The 24,779-nt window shown below is 42.4% G+C and overlaps 1 protein-coding gene across 6 annotated transcripts in view; it reads left to right on the forward strand.

Annotated features, from left to right (window-relative positions):
* Positions 1 to 24,779, forward strand: part of DYNC1I1 (dynein cytoplasmic 1 intermediate chain 1) — a 321,188-nt gene that overhangs the window by 182,558 nt on the left and 113,851 nt on the right. For all 6 annotated transcript variants that reach the window (XM_004702674.2, XM_004702676.2, XM_004702675.4 and 3 more), the window contains 3 exons: positions 3,309 to 3,471; positions 5,430 to 5,529; positions 13,295 to 13,420. In XM_004702674.2, coding sequence (XP_004702731.1) covers positions 3,309 to 3,471; positions 5,430 to 5,529; positions 13,295 to 13,420 — 389 coding nt within the window. The remainder of the gene's footprint in view (positions 1 to 3,308; positions 3,472 to 5,429; positions 5,530 to 13,294; positions 13,421 to 24,779) is intronic.

Genomic DNA, 24,779 nt, shown 5'->3' on the forward strand with positions numbered 1-24,779 from the left:
GAAACATACAGCCTTCCGCTCGTTCTTTGATGCTTCCTCCCTCCACTATCATGACCCCAGTTCTACCTTACAAATCTGGCTAGACCAGAGCATATACACTGGAACAGATAAGAGGTCTCAGCACATGGAATGCAGGACAGACAACCCCCTCAGAAACAATAGTGGGAGGAGTGATACCATGAGCGTAGGGGGAAGGTGGGAGGGAAAGGGAGAACTGATAGCAATGATGAACGTATTAACCACCACCCCCCCAGCCAGAGTGACGAACAACAGAAACATGAGTAAAGGGAGACAGCGGATGGTGTAAGATATGAAAATAATAATTTATAATTTATCAAGGGTTCATGAGGGTGAGAGAATGGGGGGAGAAAAGTGAGCTGATACCAACAGCTCAAGTAGAAAATAAATGCTTTGAAAGGGATGATGGCAACATATGTACAAATGTGCTTGATACAATTGATGTATGAATAGTTATAAGAGGTGTAAGAACCCCCAATAAAATGTTTTAAAAAGAAAAGAAATACTTAGAAGATCAAAGGTTACAATCCTCAGTATACTTAGGTCAAAGGTTACAATCCTTAATGTAACGAAGAGAAATGTCCTCACAATTGAACCAATAATCATCATGATGCTAAAGGGAGAGATGTTTGAAGTTGCCAAGGATTTCATTTTACTTGGATCAACAGCCAACACTCATGGAAGCAGCAATCAAGAAATTGCATATCGGGCAAATTGGCTGCATAAGACCTATTTAAAGTATTAAGGAACAGATCACTGTGAGTGGTAAAGTAAGTCTGACCATAGTCTTTCCGTTGTTTTCATATGCATGTGAAAACTGGAAAATGCATACGGAAGCATGTATGCATTTGAATTATGGTCTTCACAAAGAAGACTGAAAGTACTATGGACTACTAGAAGAACATAAAAAAATCTACCTTGGGAGACATACAACCAGAACATTTCTTAGAAGTGAGGGTGGGGGACTTTGTCTCTCATACTTTGGGCACAGTATCAGTAGAACCCAGTCCCTGGTGAAGGACATCATGTTTTGTAGAGGGACAGCAAAAAAAGAGGAAGACCTAGATAAGGGGTTGCAACCATAAATCAAAGGCTAACAGAAATCACAAAGCTGTTGCAGGACTAAGCAATGTTTGAGTGAGAGCAGACTGGAAGGTGCCCAAGGAGGGCATATTTAGGTCACTCGAAACAATGGATTGGACTATTTCTAGAGAAAGTCTTCTGTCCCTGTTGATGAATCATATTCTGTTATAATGTTATTTCTGGAGAGCATTTCCGAAGATGCAAACCAACTACATCAGGAGCATCCTCGTGTCTTGTCCAAATACAGATTCTCGAACCCTCCTGTAACCCTCGGGCAGGGCCAGGGAGGCAGAAAGGGGAGGGGCACTGTAAGTGCTCAAAGTATGGGGTCCACTCCCAAGTCTCTGCAGAAGGACCTCTTGAACAGTTCGGGTTTCTCTGGACAAGGGCTTGGAGATACAATTAATGTGATTAAATGTTGCTTCCATAAGACATGATGGCTTAAAGGACAGTATAGGTAGCTGTACTTTAAAGATTCCTTTAACCATGTAGCAGGGAAACAACTGTCATGGTTCTAAGGGTTGGCTTGGAAATATTAGGAAGTGTTCAGGGAAACCACCAGGACTGAACTGCACCCCTTTTGTTTCACTTAATAGGACCCTTTCTTTCCACTGAAAGAGTAATCAATCAACTCTTTGTTTATTTTTGTTATTTGGGGGGTGGGGGTGGGGGGGGGGGGGGGGGGGGGGGTGGTGGTGGTGGTGGTGTGTGTGTGTTTGTGTTTTCCATGAGTAAAGGTACATTCTGCCCTTTTGGTTTTAAATGGTTGACTATTCTAACAAAGGTGTGAATTTTGTTCCAGACCTGAACTTAAGGACCCCTTAGTCTCTATCTGACCAGTAAGCCTGGTCTGTTTTATGATTTTGAGTTTTGTTCCATATTTTTCTGCACTCTCTCCTGGGCCTTCTAAAGTGATCACCTCTGAGCAGTGATTGATGGCAGCCTGGCACTGGCTGGTTGTTCTGGTCTCAGGATTGTCTAGACTGGTGTTTGCATGGTCTGATACTTGAAGACCTGCTACGAGCTGAATTCCCTACAGAACCACAGAGCTTCACCTGACAGCTTTTGCCCTTGAGGCATTATCAGTCTGTGGAAGTTACTAATTATTTCACTATAATTTTTGGAAAATCTGCTATTTAAGGAATAACTTGAATACTGCTTACACATTGGGCTGCTAACTTCAAGGTCAGCAGTTTGAAACGACCAGCTGCTTTGCAGGAGAAAGATGAGGCTTTCTACTCCTGTGAAAATTTACTGTCTCTAGAAGTCAAAATGGACTGGATGGTAGTGTAGCAAGCTGCTGACCACCAGGTTAGCTGTTTGAACCCATCAGGTGCTCCACAGGAAAAAGAAGAGGCTTCCTGGTCCCATAAAGATGCCCGGCCTTGGCAACCCCCAAGGGGCAGTCCGACGGCGCCCCACAGGGTCTCTGGTTTGGAATCTGCTCATTGACAGTGAGTGGAGTGCAGTGGAGTTGCTGAATCATGACTGAGGTGAACTAACTTTCAGACATCAGTGCGAATCCTCTAATTTAGCTCGAAAGGATCAATAATGCTAGAAAATTAAGGAATAAAATCAATCTGCAGTACTTGTTTATTCTTTGTGTTATTTAAAAATCTCACGTTGTGGCTTAAATGAAGAGGGTGTGGAAGGACATCTTTCAGCTTGAGTGGAACTTATGTAAAATCAGTCAGCCTTACAGATAAACCATAGAAATAAATGAATTTAACCAATAGAAAAAGGTAAAGTACTAGCTGGATCTTTTTATACATCATTCTTAATTGCTAAATATCACAGTTTTATAATATCTAAGACCTGTATGTATAGTTGTATAGATTTCTCTTATGTACTATTTAAATTTTTTCAATTAACTTTGAAAGAAAATAATATTCAGAACTGACTGCTGAAAACTAAAGCATCAACCAATTTTCATTTGTAGTATTTTTTCCCAACTCATCACAATAATAATTGAGCCAGATACGAAATGTTTTCTATCTTTGTGGCCATGGAGACATCAACACAAGCTTGTGTTATGAATTAGAGAATCGTTTAGAATTGATATTAACTCTCAATGGTTTCTTATTTTACAGTGCCTTATCACTCCTTTGATAAGCTTTTACATTCACTCTCTTTGAAGAGTTGGCTTCCTCTTGAGAAGTTTTAATTGCCACTCCTCTCTCCTAACAATCTCTTGTTTACATTACAAGCCCCGCCCAGGGAGCTGACAGAGGAAGAGAAACAGCAGACCCTCCATTCAGAGGAGTTCCTCGTCTTTTTCGATCGCACAATAAGGGTCATTGAACGAGCATTGGCCGAAGACTCCGACATCTTTTTTGACTACAGCGGCCGAGAGTTAGAGGAAAAAGATGGGTTAGTTTTTCATATGCATTGTTGAAAAATAGTGTTATACTTTATGTATTGATGCTAAAATCACTTATGGAATGACATCAGACATCAGTCCTGCAATTTCAGGACTGATCTTGGTGAAGGGCTTTCATGACATGCTTTGGTTTAAACTCTGGCTTTTAGGGAAATGCTTTTGAATTTAATATCTGGAACGGTCCAGGTGACAGGGCCATCTGTACATTTTCCCCCTTGTCAGTGTCATGGACATTGTCCCTCTGAGAAACATGTTTGTAAGCAGCAAAAGGAAATTTTTATTGTATCTACGAGATTTATTCTTGATGTCTAGCAAACAGGAAGCTAAAGAAAACAAACATGAGATATGAGAGTTCTCAATTGATGTGGCAAACAGCAAGCAAAGAATGGAACCTTTTCTTCTTTTTGATATGTTTATTGTGTTTGTGCCTTTTCAAAGCCTTAGGTACCAATATATATTCGCAGATTTAGGCAAAACACTGATCAATAAAAATAGATGGTCCACATGGCTTCCTCTGTGAACATAATGTACACACCGGCAAGCAATGACTCTCAACCATTTCCAGGGGGGTAAGAAAACCATCTTACAACTTTATTTTAAAAAATACACAAGCTGCTCTTTAGCCACCCATTTCTTTAAGCCAAGAATGATAGGCATAGGTAAGATTACTAGCTCTTCTCTGACAATTTTTTATTCTTTGTGAAAATTAAATACATTCTTGATGGATAAAGCCATCTCATCACAGAGGATGCTCAAATGGATGTAACAATGGCTCTAAAAATAATTGGAAAAGGGAGTTCTGGAAATATTCTCAAAACTTGGCATCATCTTTAGACTAATTTGAAGAGACACAAATGTTTGAAATAGATAAGCTCTATAATGTTTGTATTATTTTAAGGGGTCCTTCACTTGATTGATTTTCTGGGTCATATTTCTCTCCAGGTATTTGGCCAAGTGTTACCTTAAGTTCCACACCGGACTTGGGTACATGTCTATAGTCTGAGTTTCCAATGTTGGAGTTGAGGAAGCTTACCAGGGAGGAATTTAAAAAAAAAGAAAGAAAGGTCTTAAAATGTCTACTTATTAGAGATCAAGTAAATATTATGAAGCTAGGTCACACAGTCTGAGCAAGAGCTAACTCAGGCAAGTGATTCGATGTTCAACACAAGGAGATGAGGAAAGAAGTAAATGAACAGACAAAAAATGAATATAGAAGAATTCCTGAATGGAAGTCCCAGCAATTTGGGCAGCATTGTATGCAGATCTGATAGCTACTGGCATATGGCACGCAGTGTTCACCGTAAACACTTGGTCCTTTGGTGCTACTGAATGACTTGTACAAAGAGTTAAATGTCAGTCTAGTAATTTTGGCCAAAAGTGTGATTCTCTTAAACCCAAATTCTGATTTGACCTATGGCAGGAATGGAAAGCAAATCATATGTTTGATGTGCCTCCCCCTCCCCATTCCTACCATAACACTCATAACAGAAATCATAGTTTTCTATTGGTCCAAAAGGCAGTCACTGTAGTCACCCAGAATTTGCAGGTAAATAAAGGCATGCATGTTATTCCTGGTCTAAGGCCAATTGAGGTGCTATTGAGGTACACTTCTGGCACCCATCACTGTGAGCATCCTCATATCCCCTGCTTCATGTTAAAGCCTCCTGGGAGCAGAAAATGATTCAGAATGGTCAAGAAAGAACCTAAAAAATGTTAGCATTCCATACCAGGCTTGGAACCGCACATAAACTATGAATTAGAAAGGGTTTCCCATAAGATAAAAAAGAGAGATCTTTAGATCATTTGTGATCAGTGTTTTCTGCTGGACTCGATGGTTCCATCTCAGAGGAATATTATTTTGCCATTTCTCTGTTTCGTGATGAACAGCAGAGTGATAAAGCCGCGTTCTGAATCCTCACGTTTGTCTCTGGTGTTTAAATCCTCCCAGGGATGTTCAAGCTGGAGCCAACCTTTCTTTCAGTCGTCAGTTCTATGATGAACATTGGTCCAAGCATCGGGTGGTCACTTGTATGGACTGGTCTCTCCAGGTAAGAAATACTGCTGGGATGAGACAAACTAGGTTTGGGGGAAATGCTGTAGCTGAATAAATATAATTATATATGAATGTGTATATATGTATAAATGATGTTTGTTCCACTACCCCATATAGGTTTACTAACCTACACTGTTCTTCTCTGAGCCTTTTGGTTTTCTTTCTTATTTTATTGAGTTCTTTGTCGAAATTTTCTACTCAACCATTTGTATGTATTGAATATCTTCTCTTTGGTAGAAACTTGACATTGAACAAGGCCTCACAGTAGGTCACCGAAGATTTCCTAATCGTCAAATCCAGTAGATATGTTGAAGTGTTCATCGTCCTTGACTGCTCTGTAATTCTAGTAGCATCTCCTACTATTCACTCATAACCCCTCCCTCTTGCAGTATACCTCTGCTCTTCTCTCCCAAATCCTCTCATGGGAGGTCTCCTTGATCCCTGTGAATTCAGCCATCACAGCACCACTTGTTTATAACATCCCTGGTCTCCCTTGGAGTCCACTTTGCATATCAGACAGACGGCTCAGACTCAGGTTTCTCATGAGATCTCTAATTATGTAGAAAATGTGACAAATTCTTTTCACATGTCCCGAACCCTTTCCCCCATATTATGTTTTCTCTGTGTTAAAAGTGCACAGTATACCCAAGGAGCTAAAGCTGAACTTCCATAATGAACACTGCCAACTTCCACTTTCTTGCCTTCCATAGCCAGTCTGCCACTAAAACTATTTTCTGCTTACATATTCCTCAAGTCCCATCCTTGCTAAACCTTCTCATACATCTTAATGTAAGGCCTCGTTGGCTTTTACTTGTAATATTATTGTCCTTCTAAATGGTGTCTCCCTCTCCACATGTGTCTACCTTTGATATTTCCTCTGGTCACCTATCTATCCAAATAATCATGCTAAATAAAATGCAGATCTAATCATTTCACTCCCTGGATTAAAAGTTTCAATTACCTTATATCTAGTAAATTCCTTAGTGCATAACTCAGAGTGAAAGCAGGCATATTTGCTGAATAGCCACCTCATCCCGTGCACAGCGTTAGTCCTCTGAGAAACACAGTTGTCTCATAGGTCATTACATGGAACAGGCAACCCCGAGGTCAGCATATGTGAGTCTACCAGCTGTCCTGGTCATATGAAAATATACAGTCTCCTAAAACCCAAAGATGCAGTTAAACCACGTCCATAGGGTCACTATAAGTTGGAATCGACTTGATGGGCGTGGGTTGGGTTTGGTGTATGATAAGCATTATAGTCTCTGGGTCTTACAAGTGGCTAGTAATTAGAAGTTTGATTGTTCAAGTCCACCTTGGAAGAAAGACCTGGTGATCAACTTGTAAAGAGTCAGCCATTGAAAACCCTTTGGAGGATTGTATCTGCTCTGATCTGTAAAGGGTATCCGGGAGTTGGTTGACTCAACAGCAGCCCACCTGCCAAGCACCACGTGTGCACAAATGCCCGCACCCTTGTTGTGACGTGGCCAGAATTTGAACCCAAGTGGTTTAATTCTGAGCCCATATTCGTACCCCCAGAAAGTAGGAGGCTCTCTGCTCCCGTAAAGACTGGCAACCTAAGGAACCTTCTACAGGATTGCTCTGTGTCAGAGTTGACTCAATAGCAGTGTTGTTTGTTTGTTTGTTTGTTTTCAGTGGGTTGGGAAATGTCAGAGGCATAATAATAATGAGGGAAGCAGAAATGCTTGTAAGCCTCAGAAGGACCGATGGCATGTGTCACCAAGATGATTTCCTAGGTCATGAAACAGAGAGGAAAACCAGGAAGAAATATTGCTAAGGAGGCCCTAGATGGCTCAGTAAAGACCTTCTGTGCCATAGGTGTGGGTGTGTGGAGAGTTATTGAAGAGCTAGTCCCCTTCTCTGAGAGGGGACCTGGCCTGGTCAATGTGAGCTCTCAGGAGTCTGTTTGAGGCACACCCAAATGGGGGTTGGGGCATCCAGCACAGCATACATCCTCTTTTAGAATCTTTCTCATAAAGATGGGCATGGCCTTGTGGTAGGGCTTCAGTGCTTCAGCCTTGCTGCCATTGTAGATAGTACCTGGTATCTGCACATAGAAAAATGTTCCCCTTCTTGGGAAAGAGAATCTCAGATTCTGAGGATGCCCCCTGGAAGATGCTGGTCCTGTTTTTCAGTCAACCTAATGTATGATTTCTGGACACTTATACCCAGCACAGTGTCTGTGGTCTTGCGCCTGTACTTTTATTGGGAATAATAATCATAGCTACTTTTACTTTATGCTTCTTACATGCTAAGTGGGTGCTCTGAGGGCATTACGTCATTCACTCTCATAACAATTGTTATGATTATCATTATTATTATTACTTACATTCTGTAGGTGAGGAAAGGGAGGCGCAGAGAAGCTAAGTATCTTGCTAAAAGTCATTCCATTAGGAGGTGGCAGAGCAGCACATTTGAATGCAAATCTTTTAGCCCTCAAGGCATATACTTTTACTCACTACTTGCAGCAAAGGACTTATGAATTGGAAACCAGGAAGCTTGGAAGTGCCAATGACATGGGGCAAACAGTGAGTGCTCTCAGTGATCGGCCAGGTTTAGGATCTGCCTCTGATCACACAGCACTTCTGAGCAACCTAGGATTTAGACAAATGCAGGGAGAAGAGGATGCTCTGTTTATTTGTCTGTATCTCGATGGTGTCCTGTCCGTGGCTCGTCAGTGAAGAAGATGGCATGCTTGGGAGGGACTCAGTGAACAAGAGGGAATCCCTCGATGAGCTGCAAACTCAAACAGCAGTGATTGTGAGGCTGCTGCAGGGCCGAGCACTGTTTACTGCTGTGAGACACGGGTAGCTATGAGGGAAATCAAGAGCGCTATTGAACTCTACAGAAGCACTGAAGAGGATCGCAATACCACACGACTCAGCTGTCATCAGCTACCAAGTGGGTGAGAGTCCTGCGCTCTTGAACCTCCTTGTGCACCCGAACAACCAGGCATGCAGTGCACGATCTGATTCTGCCGTGACTTCTACCAGCCAATTTGCCCTGTGCTTCCTGCCAGTGTGTGGGTGGTCTGGGAGCACTCAAGTGTGTGCACAGAAATCAGATCCAAGCCTCAGGAAACACTTAGCACAGATGGTTCACTTGTTCGGAGTCGGGAAATTACACAGGAGCCTTATCTGACACATTCCTCAAAGGCAACTTTTACTGCCTTGCCCAGGAGGCTGATAAACTTCCCTGGAGAGGCAGCAAGGCAAGTCCACGGTGAGGCTGGTCCCTGCTGGGCCTCTGCGAGTGATGAGCCCTGCTACCCATGATTTAATTCGGCATGGGGTTCTATGTGATTATTCTGCTGCGGGACGTGGACCTAGGCAAAGTTGAAATGCCACTATGGAGAGAGCACTTTTTTTTCTCATCCTGTCCACCAACCCTGTGGAGAAGAGGCTTGCAATTCTGACAGTGGTGTTTAATAGGGGGCATAAGACAAAGGAATTAGAGCCCTTGGCTGCTACATCACAACACCTTTGGAAGGTCCAAAGGCCAGCTTGATGAGGCTATGGGAAAAGAGAGACTTTCTAAATAGATCTAGATGTAGCTTAGTGATAGAAAGACGAGAGGGACAGAGACCAGTGGTACATGGCTGCCTAGGATGGTTTCCTTGAGTGGAAAAGAACAGAATAGAGGGTAGAAATGAACATCTTCTACAGCTTGTTCTAAGAACAGACCACTTTCACCTTGTAATATTTGCAAAAGATCAGCCAAAAATTATTCCTTGGTAGAGATTTGTGTATCTGGAGAACGTGTGAAATTTCCCATTCACCGAACATTGTTTAACACCACGAATCAATGATTATACACACACATTACATGACAGGTTTGCCAGAAGTCTTCCAAACCAGACTCATCTTCTTTCCACCAGATATATTCTGCTCCTATGTAAATGAAGTCTGCGCCTATGTAAATGAAGTCTACTAGCCTTGCAGATGTCCAAAGTCAAACCCCAATGTTCTTTGACAACTTATTTAGTTTGCTAAATCCAGTCAATGTTACAACAGCAAACAAGACTGACAAGGTCACCGATACAAATCTATTAACATAGGTTGGACCTGTCCTCTACCTCTTTGTAGCATGCCCTCTCCTTCTTCGTTGGTTCAAAAGAAGAACTTCCCAGGTGGTCTCCCTACCTCTGATCTCTACTCTGTTGAATCCTTTTACGCACCATTGCCAGCGTATTCTTTGAACAGAGTATTTCTTCTCTCCCTGTGATCCATGAAGAGCATCAAGAAGGATCTCACCAATAGAATGCTGCCACTGACCAGCCTGAGTTGTTTGCCAGCCCACCAGTTATGTGTCTCAGTTCAAAATGGACAAGAGCTAGGTTACAGAGTGTGATTGACCCCGTTTGTGTCAGTGTTCATATCATCGTTAATCCATGAATTATCCTGGAGAAACTAGACACTTACGTATCGGGGCACTCTCCAAAGATGGGGATATCACTGTCAACCAGGCAGATATCCAAGAGAAGAAATCTTCTGTACTCGTCTTTGTATCCTCTATACCCATCTTTGTATCCTTATCCATACTTTCTTCTCTTATTACTTCCCTATTGGCCAGCGTCCAACTCAAATCCAGTTTCTTTTCAGATGCCACTTCCAATTCCTCCCCCTACTCTACTCAACCTCCATGCAAGTGATTATTTTTCTCCTTTGCATTTCTATAGAACTGCTCATTCTTCCTTCTTAGGACGTATTGTTTCCTGCTTTCTTGTTTCGATTGTAGTTATTTGTACTGGTGTCTGACCTCTCTCTACGTAATGGTGAGTTCTTATAGACACAGCGTGTTATTATTGACATTCTTATCCCGCATTTCACCTGGCATGGTGCCTTACATATGCCTACCAGTCACGTGACGCATGCCATAGTGGACAGCAAAGAATGTGACCTTTGAATCCGAACAGAATTCCAACAGGCTTTTCACTCCATCACTTAATAGCAATCTGGCTTTGAATTCTTGCATCCGTGGCTTAACCTGAGATGCCTTCACAGGGTCTCATGGACCAAAGGAGGTAACATGCGAGTCTCTCTCAACCCGGTATCTGGCACATAAACGGGCATTAAAACATGTTGGGCTTTTCTCTTTCCCTTCCATAAAAGCCAGATTCTATTTCTCTTTAAAACCACTGCAGGCTTGAAAGCAGAGCTGGAAATTTCTAGACAAAATTCCCCTGTGTTAACATGTTGGCTAATCCAGCCCTCGTGTAATCAAATGATCACAAATTTCATAATTATTCATGGTTTCCTTAAAATCATAAATTTTTTTCACAACACTTAAGGTCGAAATAGTTGAGAGGGTGCTGTTATTGGAGAGTAAGAAAATATGGCTGAAGCATGTTGAGACAAACAAACAATGAAAGAAGATACACTGAAGGAGGCTTTGAAATCATAAAAACTTGCAGAAAATAGTATTTAAATCAGGTTCTTGAGGTCTTAAGATCCCAGCTACAGATACTACCCCCAAAGGCATTCCACTGGTATGCTACTAAAATGCTCCCTGTTTTCTAAAGAAGCTTTAAAAGCCAAATAATTTTAAATATTCTTAAAATGGAAAAAGAAAAGCTGCAAGTGGGTGCCAACGATGAGACCCAGATGTGAAGCTGTGGGGTATTATTCCACACACATCTGGCTGCTCATTGGCCCCTGTGGTAGCCGTGTCAATGTTTATAGAGTTGCCTTTTCACATGTGACATGGTTAAACTTCAGATGGACCGTCTGGAGACTACTGTGTTTATCTGGATGTTAGTTTCGTTGAATGGGCTTTGAATCAAAGGCCCTTCTTAATGGACCTTTGATTCATCTGCTGAGAAGTGTTTTCTAATAAAGAATGATTGCTTCCCTTGGTGACCACATGCATGTGTATGATTACACGCTTATACTTCCTCTCCACCAACTAGCAAGTTGTCAACTGTCTGCAGCTCTCTTAAGTTGAGGATGCTGAAAGAATGAATAAAGAAAGCTACATCGAAAATATTGTTTTAATTCATTTTGATAGGCAAAATAAAGTCAGTTTTCAACTGTATAAGGGCTTTCTCCTAACAAATATGTGCACAACACAATGCAAACAAATACAGAATCGAGGAGAAGACAGTGCCGTGGTCTCCCACTGTCCCGGGGCCCTGTGCAGGGGGCACCTGTGGGAAGCCCAGGTAGGAATGGCGTGTTCATGAAATGTGCTCTAGCTTAGAAGTGCCTCCCACAGACTCACCTTCAGTTTATGTAACAGTATTCACGACACAGTTGATGTAGAGTAAGTAGGCATGTCTAACAACTAGCCTGACGGTGGAACCTACCTTTTTATCTCATTGATAGTGTTTCTTTAACGTAAGCCTTTAATTATTGGCATTGATCAGCAACAAATGATTAAAAACTAGGCCTTTGCACCAAGCACCAAGTTACTCAAATTAGATGGAGCATTTGTACCAGCATTCAGGGGGAGCAGGGAGAGTAGGGGGGTGGGGGCAGGATCCTTACACTCAAAAAGAAAAATATTACAATACAAAATCATACAATTTAGTAAACGCAAAATAGGGAGATGCTTAAAATGCAAATGAGGCCCAGAAGAGGCAAGGGAATTTGGATGGTTAGTTAGGGTTGGCCGGAGACGTTGATGAGAGCACTGAGTCTTAAAGGATGAACCGGTCTTTGCAAACAGCATAGGAGAGACATTTCAATGAAAGCTTCAGATTCACAGGTGCCGAGGCTAATCCTGGATCCTTCGCAACTAGCCCTGTGAAGTTGGACCATAGGAGTGGGAGGGGGTGGTAGAATATAACAGATCATGAAGGATCCTACATGACCTTGATTTTGTTTGTCTTGAAAGTAATGGAGAGCCACTGAAGTATTGTGAGCCGGGTAGTGTACACCCCAAATGTATATTTTGTAAAGTCATCTTGTCAAAAGATGGAAAGTGCAGGAGGTGGAGCCTGGTGAGCCAACAAGCATGAAGCCATTCAGAGGCTATGACCTTCATCCAGAAAAGAACTTTGCTTAGGAGGCTCCAATCCTAAAACTGGAAAGAAAACCTACATGTGAACAGTATTGAGGGAGTAGCAGAACACAGCATGTGGAGGTGAGAGAGAGGAAGAAATAAGAACGAACACGAGATGCCTGGCCTGGACAGCTCCGTGACTGTCAGTGCAAGGCATGGAGATCAGAAACACTGGAAGGAAGGAGAGAGTGTATTGTGTGGAGGGTGTGCTTGTTTGTTTTATGTTCTGCGTCCGATATGCCTATGAACAGTGTGAGAAATCTCAGTAGAAGGCAACTAGGAGAGAAATCAAGCTGAGATTTGAAAATGACCAACATGTCAATGTCACTGGAGTGAGTGAGGTCATCCAAGGAGAATGTGTAGTGGCAAAAACCAAACAAACAAACAAACAAGAGCGCTGAGAACAGTTCCCTGTGGAATACTGCCATTTTGCAGATAGATCGGAGAAAAAGAATGCAGGGAGACCAAGGATGATGATTAGGGAAGAAAATCAGGAAGAGGGAGATGTCATGGATGCACTCGGCAGCGTAATAGGAGAAAGGGGGTCGTTCAAAGGATCGGTCATGCAGAGAGGCCCGGCAGTGCTTGTAGTCACTGATGCCCATGGCAAGCACCAGTGGCATGTGGGAGACAGAAACCAGAGTGAGGTAGCGAATGGTATCAGCATGTGTGTGCAGGAATTCAGCATGTGTGTTAGCCTCTTGACATGATCTGTCCTTGTGATTTCTTGCACTTAGTACCCTGAGCTGATGGTTGCTTCCTACAACAACAATGAAGACGCCCCTCATGAGCCAGATGGAGTAGCGTTGGTTTGGAACATGAAGTTTAAGAAAACCACACCAGAATATGTCTTCCACTGTCAGGTAGGAGTCAGCAAAGTAAAAACAGCCTACATCTCCAACAAGACCAAAGATAGCCATGCTGCACGACATCTTTCTTCTAGGGAGAGGAAAAACCACACTGAAAAAGCAGAATTGTTAAAATTTGGTGGTGGGGAGAAGGGGGAGGAAATCCCCCAGAGTAACCTAATGTTTGGAAAAAGTGGCAACCCTCCTCTGAGTTTTAAGAAGCCTCGCTGGGGACTGTGTGTCATCTTCTTTCTATTTAAAACCGTCCCCATGCGGATGAGTTTATAAAGCCCTCACACTCATGAAGAAATCATGGTATACCACTTCCTCTGCTCAGCAGCAAGCATGTGCTTGCCCACCCACAGGGCCATCCTCCCAGCACTACCATTTCATGCGCCTTCCTCTCCCGGAAATGCAGCTCAATGAGATTCCTCTCACTTTACATTTACGGCCGCCATCGCGCTTGACAGATCATAATTTTCGTGCTAGCTGGTGTGGGGAAACCTGACGGCCGACGTGATTTACATTGTTGAGAAAGGAAGGTGCTGTGCTTGGTCTTCAAGGGCAGAGACCACTTTCAACAGGCTGGGTCGTTTCCCTCCTTGCGGCTGCTGGCACTTGCTTCCTGCACCCTCCAGACTGAAATTATGTTGCTCTCATTCGGACTCAGCTTGGCTCTGGTTGCCATGACTCTGGCTAAATAATAGGCCTCAGCACCGGCCAAGGCACCGGCCCTTTTATTAATGCCCCTCTCCGGTGATTATGCACAGGAAACTGAAAAGCAACCCCTCTCGCTCCGAGTTTCAGGTCTTTGAATATTAGAAATCAGAGGTACTGGGTGGTAGATTATGCTGGGCACAAATACAGCCTTCCTATTAGGAAGCTTAGTGCCATTTTATACCTAAGAGCTGGGTACCTTTTTGAACTAAAATATGTTTAGACTTTAGGACATTATCAGATATAATTTGGAGGGCTGGAGCTGCTGGAATAAAAGTCCCAGCTTCAACCCGATTGAGTAACCTTTAACTGTGGCCATGTTTTTCTAATTTGCGCTCTCAAAAACAACTTAACAAGATGTCTAGATCTGCATAGTAAATAACTTTTATTTTTGAACCTTTGAAATAAGAACACTTTTTTCCTTTCTATTTTTTTTCCAGATTATCAAGTTTGTTGGCTTGATATGTTCTTTCTATAAATATACAAACACAAAATCCTAATTTTGTTCAGGTTTTCAAGAGACTTACTGGAAACTTCCAGTGATAGAAGAAGAAGTGTGTTCTTGAAAAGCAGACCTTTTACAACTATCTTGCTATTACATGAAGCATATCTTCAATGTTTTTTTTAAACTGAAAATTAGCATGTTACATGATTTTTATCATCAATGTATATGACATTTATTGTCATTTTATAGGTTCCCGCACTGATTTGAGGGGGAGGGGATTACTCAGTATCCCCCTGGCAATTAAACACTTTTTGTACTGTAGCCTATAATTCAGGATAAAATGTACATATCTGCTGTGCGGGCCCTCCCACCCCCAGGGGATGGTATGGCCCACCTGGGGAAACACTGACTTAAGTGTTTTCACTGTCCACTCCTCACAAGTAGCCGGTCACAATCGCCTTCCCTAGGCACTGTAATCCTCACATACTGCGTAGTAAATGGCCTGCGGGAGCATGGTTATGTTGAGGAAAGAGACAAATCCCCACAGTCTTTGGAATTATCTGAAATGTAAAAATTACCTGTTTAATTACATGACACTAATTAATATGAGTACTGATTGAAGAGGGGCATCCTTTCCTCTCCTGGTATCTGTGTGATCATTTACTAACGATTTTACCAACATGTTTGGCTTCTTTTTAAATTAGTTTAAAAGATATAATGTATGTATTTTAGAAGAACATATATGTCTACTAGTTTTTAAGCAAGAAGGGTTCTACATAGCTTAACTTGGTTTCACACCAAACGTACTGACAGATGATGGCGAAAATCTCTCAATTCCCCAAATCCTGTGATTAGCTTCACTTCACATAGTGACCAGAAGCAGATCGGGATCATAACCCCTGGCTAGCATTCTCACTGGACAAAGTCAGGATGGCAACACCTTCAAATTATGAGGCTGGTCAAAAAAGTAAGCAAAAACCCCCAAAGACCTGAAACATTAGGTGTCAAACAAAAGCAGGTAAGTAAACCAAGCACCTGCTAAAAGATACTGAAAATCATGGTCATGTTATTCAGGTATAGTGGTTTATACAAATGACACTTAGTGTTTACAAAAGACACACTTAGCAAAACTGGGAAACACAAACTGTTGAACGCCACCGTGGGATCTGGTTTCTGCTGTTAAGTTTCTTAAACTGATCTTACTGTAGTGGGCAGAATATATGAGCAGCCCCTCTGGGTCAGTGGGAAGGTTTTGAGCCCTCTCCAGAGAGGAGGAAAGAATGCATCAAAGTAACCAGGATCCTTCTGGGGACCCCACAAACCAGTATCCCTTCCACCATTTCAGAACCCCCTGTTGCTGAGTCAGAGTAGAGCAGCTGCGGAGGATTTCTGAGGCTGTGAACCTTTACGAATGGCATTATCACTCTTTCTCGGAGAAGCTGGGGGGCTTAAACTGCGAACCTTATGGTTAACAGGCCAATGCTTCATCCTACCAATTCATTCAACATCTATATGAGGGGCAACCCCATTTAGAAGACAGTGGGCGCGTAGCTATTGACATCTTTACCATCTTCTAAGCATAAAAGGGAATGTAGAGAGCGTTCCTAATTAATATGCACATGAGAAAAATTTCAGTGCTCACTTACCTGAAACTTCTCTTCTACATCAGTTCTGATCTTTGGAGAAATCTTGTTTATTATAATGCATCCTTCCTAGACATTTCTTCCATGAATCAGTTACTGTATGAAATTTCATTTACTTCTACCTTCTCCTGTGATGCTTCAAATCTTACAAAGGTAAGACAACCCGATCGCTTAGAAAGATAGTGGTCTGGGGATAGATTGGAGCAAGGGGTATCATGAGTTTTATTCTATGAATAATTACATTGACTATCCATTTCTCAGAGTTCCTTGCTGATTCTCTATAATTTTTCTTTTCCAGAAGTGTTCTATTGCAAACAAAGCCAATGGCTCAGAAAAACACCAGTGGTTCACTAGTCTTTAAGGCACTAGCGAGCACATCCCTGAAAAACACACATCGTATAAATGATCTTCTACAAAGATGGACGATCTTTTAGCTTAGTCCTAAAATGATGTCAGCATGAAGGCCAGTTTCTCTGTATTGTGAGTAGCAAGTCCCAATGCCTTCTATTTACATGGGCAGTGTTATATCTTTCCTAAATTGGATTTTCAGTGTGGGCTCTTGACCGGCATTTTCTATTTTAATTTCAATAAAAGTTGTCCATACTTGGAAAATATCGGTGGATTGGCTCAGAAACCAACCACTCTATGCCACCGCCCAATCTGGCAGTGTTCCCAAGCACTGCCTTCCTGTAGTGGCTTCTGCACACTGTCATTACATTATGTGTCTGACCACCCTGCCTAGCGTACCCGAGTGTGGTCTTTCTCTTTTAAGCTGAATGAATAGAATCAGAAATATGTATCTTAGAATTATCTGCATTGAGGTAAGTGGAAAGGCTATATTTAGAGGCTTGGTTTCGTCAGAGGGTTTTTATTTTTACTCTTATTCCCCCCCGGATTTGGTTTCTTTGTTCATGCCATTCTCTTCTTAAGGAGAATCTTGACAATGACCTGACCCTGACAGAGACCTGAAGCTCTCACTACTTCAGGGGGAGCACTGAATGTAAAGGGGGCGGGATAATATGAACTAACCCCCTGCAGTGCCAGTGTTTGGAACCCTAGCTGACTTTTTCCCCTGAGATCGGGCTTCACGCCTCACTCTGTAATGGACCCAGATTAGGGTTCCTCGCGGGCCCTCAGCCAATCAGCATTTGGTTTTGCAGGTGATTCCCCAACCTCAGAAAGTTCTGCCCGGGAGAAGTGGTGGTAACAGGAGGGAATGTGGGCTGGGCATTAGACGAGGGGAAAACAGGTCACTGCGACTTGCTACTCTGGTCTTAGCTCACCACACTGCTGAGTGGCCCTAGATGAGTCTCTGAGGCTTTGTCCCTGAAAAGATGTCCTCTAGCCTCTATACAAATTATAAGGTTTATTTCAATAAACTTGATTTCTTTCTTCCATTAACTTTTCCTCCACCCCTCCAAACAACCAAAACAAACTCAGTGCCATCCAGTCAGTTCTGGCTCAGCGCAAACCTACAGGGCAGAGCAGAACAGCCACCCGTGGGTTTCCAAGACTAACTCTTCACAGGAGTAAAAAGTCTCGTCATTCTCCCACAGAGTGGTTGGTGGTTTTGAACGACTAATCTTGCAGTCAGCAGCCCAATGGGTAACCACCATGCCACCAGGGCCCCTAAAGACATATTAGACTCCTCCTAAATATTTATTTATGTGTGTTTGTTTGCTTGTTTGAAAAAAGGGCAAATAACCTTTCCTATGGGCTTCGAAAGGACAGAACATCTGGGCGCTTCGCTTGCAGATGCTAAGAACTGGTATTCAGTGGAGGTCGGCGTGAGAAGGGCTGCATGAGCACCACGTTCTCTGACATTGATTACTGTATACTCATTACAAGTTTCTGGGATAAGAAAATGGAAGCATGCTAGAGGTGCTAGTCATTGGAGAGTAAACCCGCATTGCAGTCAAGGACATGCTCCCTAACGGAAGGATGGCTCAACCCTTCCGTTTCTCTAGTCCGGGGTCTCCTGCACTTTGGGAATGGAGAAACACACAGAGGGAGACTTCAAATGGTGCGGCACAAATTGCAAAGCATATTTTGAAGTAGAAAATAATGGATCATTTATGTAGATGACAAAAAGGTAAAATAAAGCTCTCCCGTAAAAATTGCAATACAAATGACATGGATCGGGTAGAATGGAAAGCAGCTCAGCAGAGCTCTGTCATGCCTTCAGGCAAAGCCGCCGGGAATCTGGACCTACGTGCTGAAATCACGTGCGGCTTTCGGAAGCACTTCTCTGCCAAGTGCGTGTGACTGGTCTGGCGATGGAGGGCTGAAGCAGACACTGAAGCTTAGTAACAAACAGCAAACTTCCTTTTCTGCTTTGGCCCAGGAAGCTGGAAGCCAAGAAACTCCCTTGCCACCTTTCATTCTTTATCGGGATCTTTTCTAAAAAGTAAGACACGAAGAAACGACTTAAAAAATGGGATTCGTCGAGGGACACTTTCACCAGGGATTTGAAGAAGAGGTGGTATCATAGATTCTTCCCCATCTGAGAACAGCACATGGCGGCCGTTGGAAACATCACCTGCGATCTGTTTGATGAAGAGGATGCAGTGAAAGTTCACCTTTCAAAAACCGGGGTTTTAGCCCAGTTTCTTTTTCTTGTCATCTCCTATTTCAGGTCATCAGGTCAAACTCTAATGTTACTACTGAGCCCTCTAAGACCCTGATGAATGTTCGCTGCACCTGGCTATTTCCACAAAGATTGTAGGCACAGACTCGAACACATCAGTTCCCTCAATGCCCCTCCTTTCTCTTTCCCTGATGAGGGTTCTACTTACTCCTTAGGATTCTTGTAGATAAAAGAGAAAACATAGCTAAAACACCCTTGTAAAGTATCTATCTGTATTGTTTGTTTGACTATTATGATATGCTGATCACATGGATAGAAGCTTAAACCTTGACATATTTGTCTCGGTTAGACAGAACCCCGATGAAGTTTCACTACAGACCCATTCATTCCCTCATTCATTCAACAAATTGGCATGCCCACCAAGGCCAGGATCTCATGACAAAAGTTGAATGGACCTAAGAAGTAGCTGTCCACTCTCCAAAAGAACTCTTCATTTTGCCCCCATCCTTACTTGGCCCTATTTGCAATCACCTAGCTGGTTCCTTTCAATCATGTTTGTTGCCTGGACCCAGTTCACATTGGTCTGATCCTGTGTGTGCCAAGGGAAGAGGGGATGCGAGACCATTCCAGAAGTTTCCTTATACCAGCCACTTAATCAGTTTTTCAATTACTGGATGATGAAGAGATATCTACTGAGTCCTGGGAAGCCAATAAATACAGAGTGGTCAGAAGGCTGTCTAGGTGTAAGAGGCCATGATGTAAACACAGACACGTGAGGCAAAGCCCTGTGGCTTCTGTGCTTAATTCTGCATACAGATTGCCTCAAACCCATGTTTTGTAGAGAAACCCTCAAGGACTGTAGCAGATATAAATAAGATAGTGCCTATGTTAAGAACTGATATTATGCCCCTGTCCAAACATCTGACATTCATTTCTTTGGATTACTTTTGCATGACACCTCACCACACATCCATGGGTTTGTGAAACTGCGGTGACTTGCATGCTACTGTGATAGTATGTTATGTAGCAGTATTGGTGGACATGTTTCTGCAGAGTTTCAGACTAAGACAAAGTAGGAAAGAAAACTTGATACTCTCCTTCGGAAACAAGCAGTGGATGAAAGCCTTATGAATAGTAGTGGGACACTGTCTGCTATAGTGAAGGAAGATGAGCCATTCAGGTCGGAAGTCACTCCAAAATACGATTGGAGGAGAGCTGCCGCTTAAAGTAGAGTTGTCCTGAATGATGTGGATGGAGGAAAGCTTTGAGGACCTTTACTTGCTGATGTGGTAAAACTCAAAATGAGAAGACATAGTAGTAAAGATCCATTAATTGGAATGCAGAATGTATAAAGAATGACTCTAGGAAAGCAAGTCATAAAAAATGAAATGAAACCCTGATAAAATTGAAATTCTAGGCAGCAGTGAGCAGAAATGAACTGCAATTAACCATTTTGGAGCAGACAAACATATGGTTTATTCTGCTGCAAATAATAAATTAGAGCATTGGTGTCACATTCATGATCCAAAAGAACATTTCAAAGTCTGTCCTGAAATATAATTCTGTCCGTGATAAGATAAAACCCATATGCCTAAAAAGAAAATCATGACTATAATTCAAATTGACACAGAAACTGGTAATGCCAAGGATCAAAATGCTGAAGAGTTTTATGAACTTCTACCATAAATTCTGATTTTGATCAAGATACACTGATAACCACTGGAAATTGGAATGCAAATATTGGAAACAGAGACGGATGCGTAGCTGGAAAATATGGCTTTGAGGATTGAAATGGTGCTAGAGATTACAAAACAAACCACTTCATTCATTTCAAATATCTTCTTACCAAAAAAACCCAAACAAGTAGCAACTATACATGTGGACTTCTCCACATGGAATCTATTAAATCTATGGGAAGAAAGTAAAGCTCAATATTATCAGTCAACACAAAGGTGGTAGCCAACTGTGAAACAGGCAATCGATTGCTTATATGCAAGTTTGAGTTGATGCTGAAAAAAAAATAAAACAAGTCTACAAGAATTAAAATGTGACCATGAATATATCCAATTGGAATTTAGAGAGCACCTCAGGAATAGATTTGGACCATTGAACACAAATGACTGAAGATCACATGAGTTGTGGGATGATGTTACACATGAAGAAAGCAAGCGGCGGTTACGATGCCAGGAAAGAAAAAAAAGGCCAACTGGATCTCAGAAAAGACTGAAACGGGTCCTGGAGCGTAGAAGAGCTGGAGTAAATGTAAAGGAAAAGAAATAAAAGAGCTGAACAAAATATTTGAAAAGATAACTTGAGAAAACAAAATAACATGCTCTAATAAAAAGTGGACGAGACCTCGAGTTAGAAAACCAGAAGAGAAGAGCACACGTGAAATACCTAAAGGATAATTCGAATCTCTCAAGTTAGAATATTGAGAGATTCGTTGGGCAAACTTGAATGTCACAGGAAGGACCAAAGGAATGAGAGGAATGCACAGAGTCACTGTACCCAACCGACTTGATCAGTGTTGAGCCATTTTAGGAGGCGGCATGGATCGAGAACCAAGAGTCTCGGAGGAAGAAGTCCCATCTGCACTGAAGGTTGCAGTTTGAAAGCAAGGCTCTAGGAGTTGACAGAATACCGACTGAAACGTTTCAACAGAGCTAGAATGCTGGAATCACTTTCTGTGTCAAAAAAATTGGAAGACAACTGGCCAACCAACTGGAGAGATCCAGCTCTGTGCTCATTTTAAGGAAAGATGGCATAGAATGGAAAAACTATTGAGCAGTAATATTGATATCACACAGAGGTAAAACTTTTCCTAAGATAATTTTAAAATGGTTGCAGTAATACATTTTGGGGAGCTACCAGATATTCAAGCCAGATTCAGAAGAGGGCATGGAACAAGAGAAAACTGCTTGTGGCAGAGGAACTTTGGCTGAAGGTGAAGGATACTAGAAAGATGTTTACCTGGGTGGTTTTATTTCTATGCATAATTTGGTATGATTCACCTCATCGAGATTCTTCCTCTCTTTCACTGTGAGGATCATAACCAATTATAGGAAACACTGTGAAGAATGGGAATGCCAGGAAACGCCACTGCCCTGTGCCATACCCTCCAGAGACCATGATGCCGCCCCTGGAGCACAATGAGGAGATGGAGCGTGGCTTCACATGAGGGAAGGCGTGTGTCAGGGTAGGATCTGTTAGCCACATGTATTCAATCTGCGTCTCAGCGCACAATCCGAGAAACCGGACTATTTGAAGGAGAATATGCCATTAGGGTTGGGGATGACACATGAACAGCCATGTTAAAGGTAGCGATGACACACCTTGTTTGCTGAAATTGAAAAGAATTTGAATCCCTTAGTGCTAAAGATTGACGCCTTCAGTATGGATTGCACCTCAACATCAAGAAACGAAAAAATCCTCACAATTAAACCAGGAAGCAATATTATTTTGAAGGTCCCGGAGGCTTTCTTTTACTTGGATCACTGTCAATGACCAAGGAAGGAGCGGTCAAGAAATCAAAGGGTGTATTACAGTGGGCAGATCGACTGCAAAGATCTCTTTTAAATATTAGGACCCCACAAGGTGCACTTGCCAGAGTGTTCTCAGTCACCCCATATGTATGTGCAAGTGAGACGACGCGTGAAGAAGAACGAAGAGACGTGCTGCATTTGAATCGTGGTGTTTCAAAGAATATTGACTGCACAAGGCTGTCGGGAAGCAGTGCTGCCAGAATCCGCCTTAAAAATGGAAAGGGCCAGACGTCATCACACCTTTCTTGGACAGAGGAGGAGCCAGGCCTGGGAGCAGGACACCACGCTTGGTGGACGGTCAGCAGAAACGAATAAGGCCTCAATGACGGGAGCTGACCGCGCAGCTGCAACGAGAGCTGAAGCACAGCAGCCGGTGAAGCTGGTCTGAGCCTGCGCAGCGTTTCGTCTGTTGGTTTTGTGTTTGTTTGGTTTGGGGCTGGGTTTTTTTTCCATTCTGTTGTACATAGGGCTGCCGAACGCTGGAGCCCGCTCGGCAGCATCTGACAAAAGCAACAAACCATAATATCAGCTCAGAAATACAAGTCTAGCTAATGAATCTTTGACTTCACAACATATTATGGCACTTTATGAAAATCACAAGTGCACCTTCTCTGCTTTCCCTGATTGGTTGATGGGGTGCTCAAAGAGGTTTTAGTCAATTTCTTCTCTTTCTCAATCCATCAGTGCAAGAGCACACGGTCGTGCTTGCAGGCTCTCAAAAAGAAACGTCTGTAACTTGTTAGCGATGCCCGGCTGCCAGTAGCGCCCAGGCGTGTGCCAGCCCTGCCATTCCTTAGAGTAGTCACCTCTGCTCAAGGATTTGCTTGCATAATTCAACAAGCTCCCCGGAACTCTGCATGGATTAGCTAGCCATTTGCTTCGAAACTGGTGACCTAACCCACCATGGAAGAAGAGTAAGGAATATGGTGCTGACAAAAGGTTTCCACCTTCACGGAAGACCCTGGTAGCATGCCAGGAGTTTCCCTTCTCTGAAAAAGCAAGGTGTTTGTCCATTTTTCTTATCTTTTTGACATCTTTTTAAAGGCAAAAGAAGGCTTAAAATAATGCCCAGTCCCCAGTCTCTATCAGTGTTTGTATGAGGGTTCTCTCTTGAGGAAGGAAAATAAGAGAAACAGAGGGTGGGCTGTGATGCCCAGGCCGTTGGTTGGTGTCCACCAGCACTTCTCCCTCCGGCTGGCAGATAAATGGCTGCTCATTGGTTTGGCGTCTTTGTTGTGTACAATAAGAGCCAACTCTCAGCTTCAGATATTTCAGAAAGTTTCTCTTAGCAAAGAGATGATTAACTTGGTAGCTCTTTTTACAAAATATGAAAGTATATTTTATGAAAGAAAATGTGTGGGAGTAGAATCTTCATCTTTACTTCTGGGGAAAGATTTTTAACCTCTGAGATGACTCATACTCTCTAAGTTAGGTGGAATCATGCATTTATCTGCTGACCCATTCTTAAAGGAAATGTTCATTATTAACCAAAGAATTAAACAGGGCTGTGTCGTGCTTGGCCAGAAGATTTGACTAGGTTGAACTTGAATTCCCTAATTAGATTGAGTTGCTGTTTTACATGCTGTAAATTATTGTTGTCATAATCATTTTGTGTCTTCCCCCTTTGGCTGTTGTTCAGTAAAACTGTATGTTTTCCCCCTTTGACATGCTTAAGAAAAGTGGCTAGCCGCTATGCACAGAAAGGTATATTATCTAACAATGCTCCCGTGCCTGCTTGATAACTGTGCCTGGTGTCTTCGTGAGTCACTGAAATCCAGTTTGAGCAGTCCGTCTAGATAACAAAATCTCCATTTCTTCCAAATTAGTTTCTTAAAATATAGTTGTCAGAAAAACAAAAGGGACGGGGACAAAATTTGTGCACATAGACATATCTAAATGCATGCACACACGTGCCCCACAACTAAGATCCTAGTCAAAAGCTATACTTCATAAAGGAGAATGATAGTCATGTTGATGGTTTGCCAAAACCTCAAGCAGTGACCGAATCTACAGAGTGTCCTGAAAGGGATGCCTTTGCAAAAGCCAGCCTCTCCAGCTGGGTTTGATTAGAGGTGTTTAAAAACACATGGCAGCATTAGTTGGGTTTAGAATTCAGGGTTAATTCAGTAGATAAAATAATGCAAATGTGAAACCCTATCCCATGTATCAGAAAAATCATCAAATCTTACGATTGCTCTTAGGGGAGGTTGGTATGGGATGTGTTGATTTTGAAATGATCGAATTGACATAATAAAATTAACAAAGACAGAGCCAAAGAGAATTGAAAATGCATGAGTGTAAGTCAAACTTTCTTCTCGGCAGGATATTTATTCCTTTGAGCTGTCATATCCAATCCATTTGCATGGGATTCGACAGCCAATTGTCATTTCCTGACATAGCCTTTGTGAAGAGGTTGTGTTACAGAAGCAACATGAAAAAA

This window comes from Echinops telfairi, unplaced genomic scaffold, assembly GCF_000313985.2.
Source record: "Echinops telfairi isolate 266 unplaced genomic scaffold, ASM31398v2 ScPeMD7_23;HRSCAF=83, whole genome shotgun sequence".
NCBI classification, from domain to species: domain Eukaryota; kingdom Metazoa; phylum Chordata; class Mammalia; order Afrosoricida; family Tenrecidae; genus Echinops; species Echinops telfairi.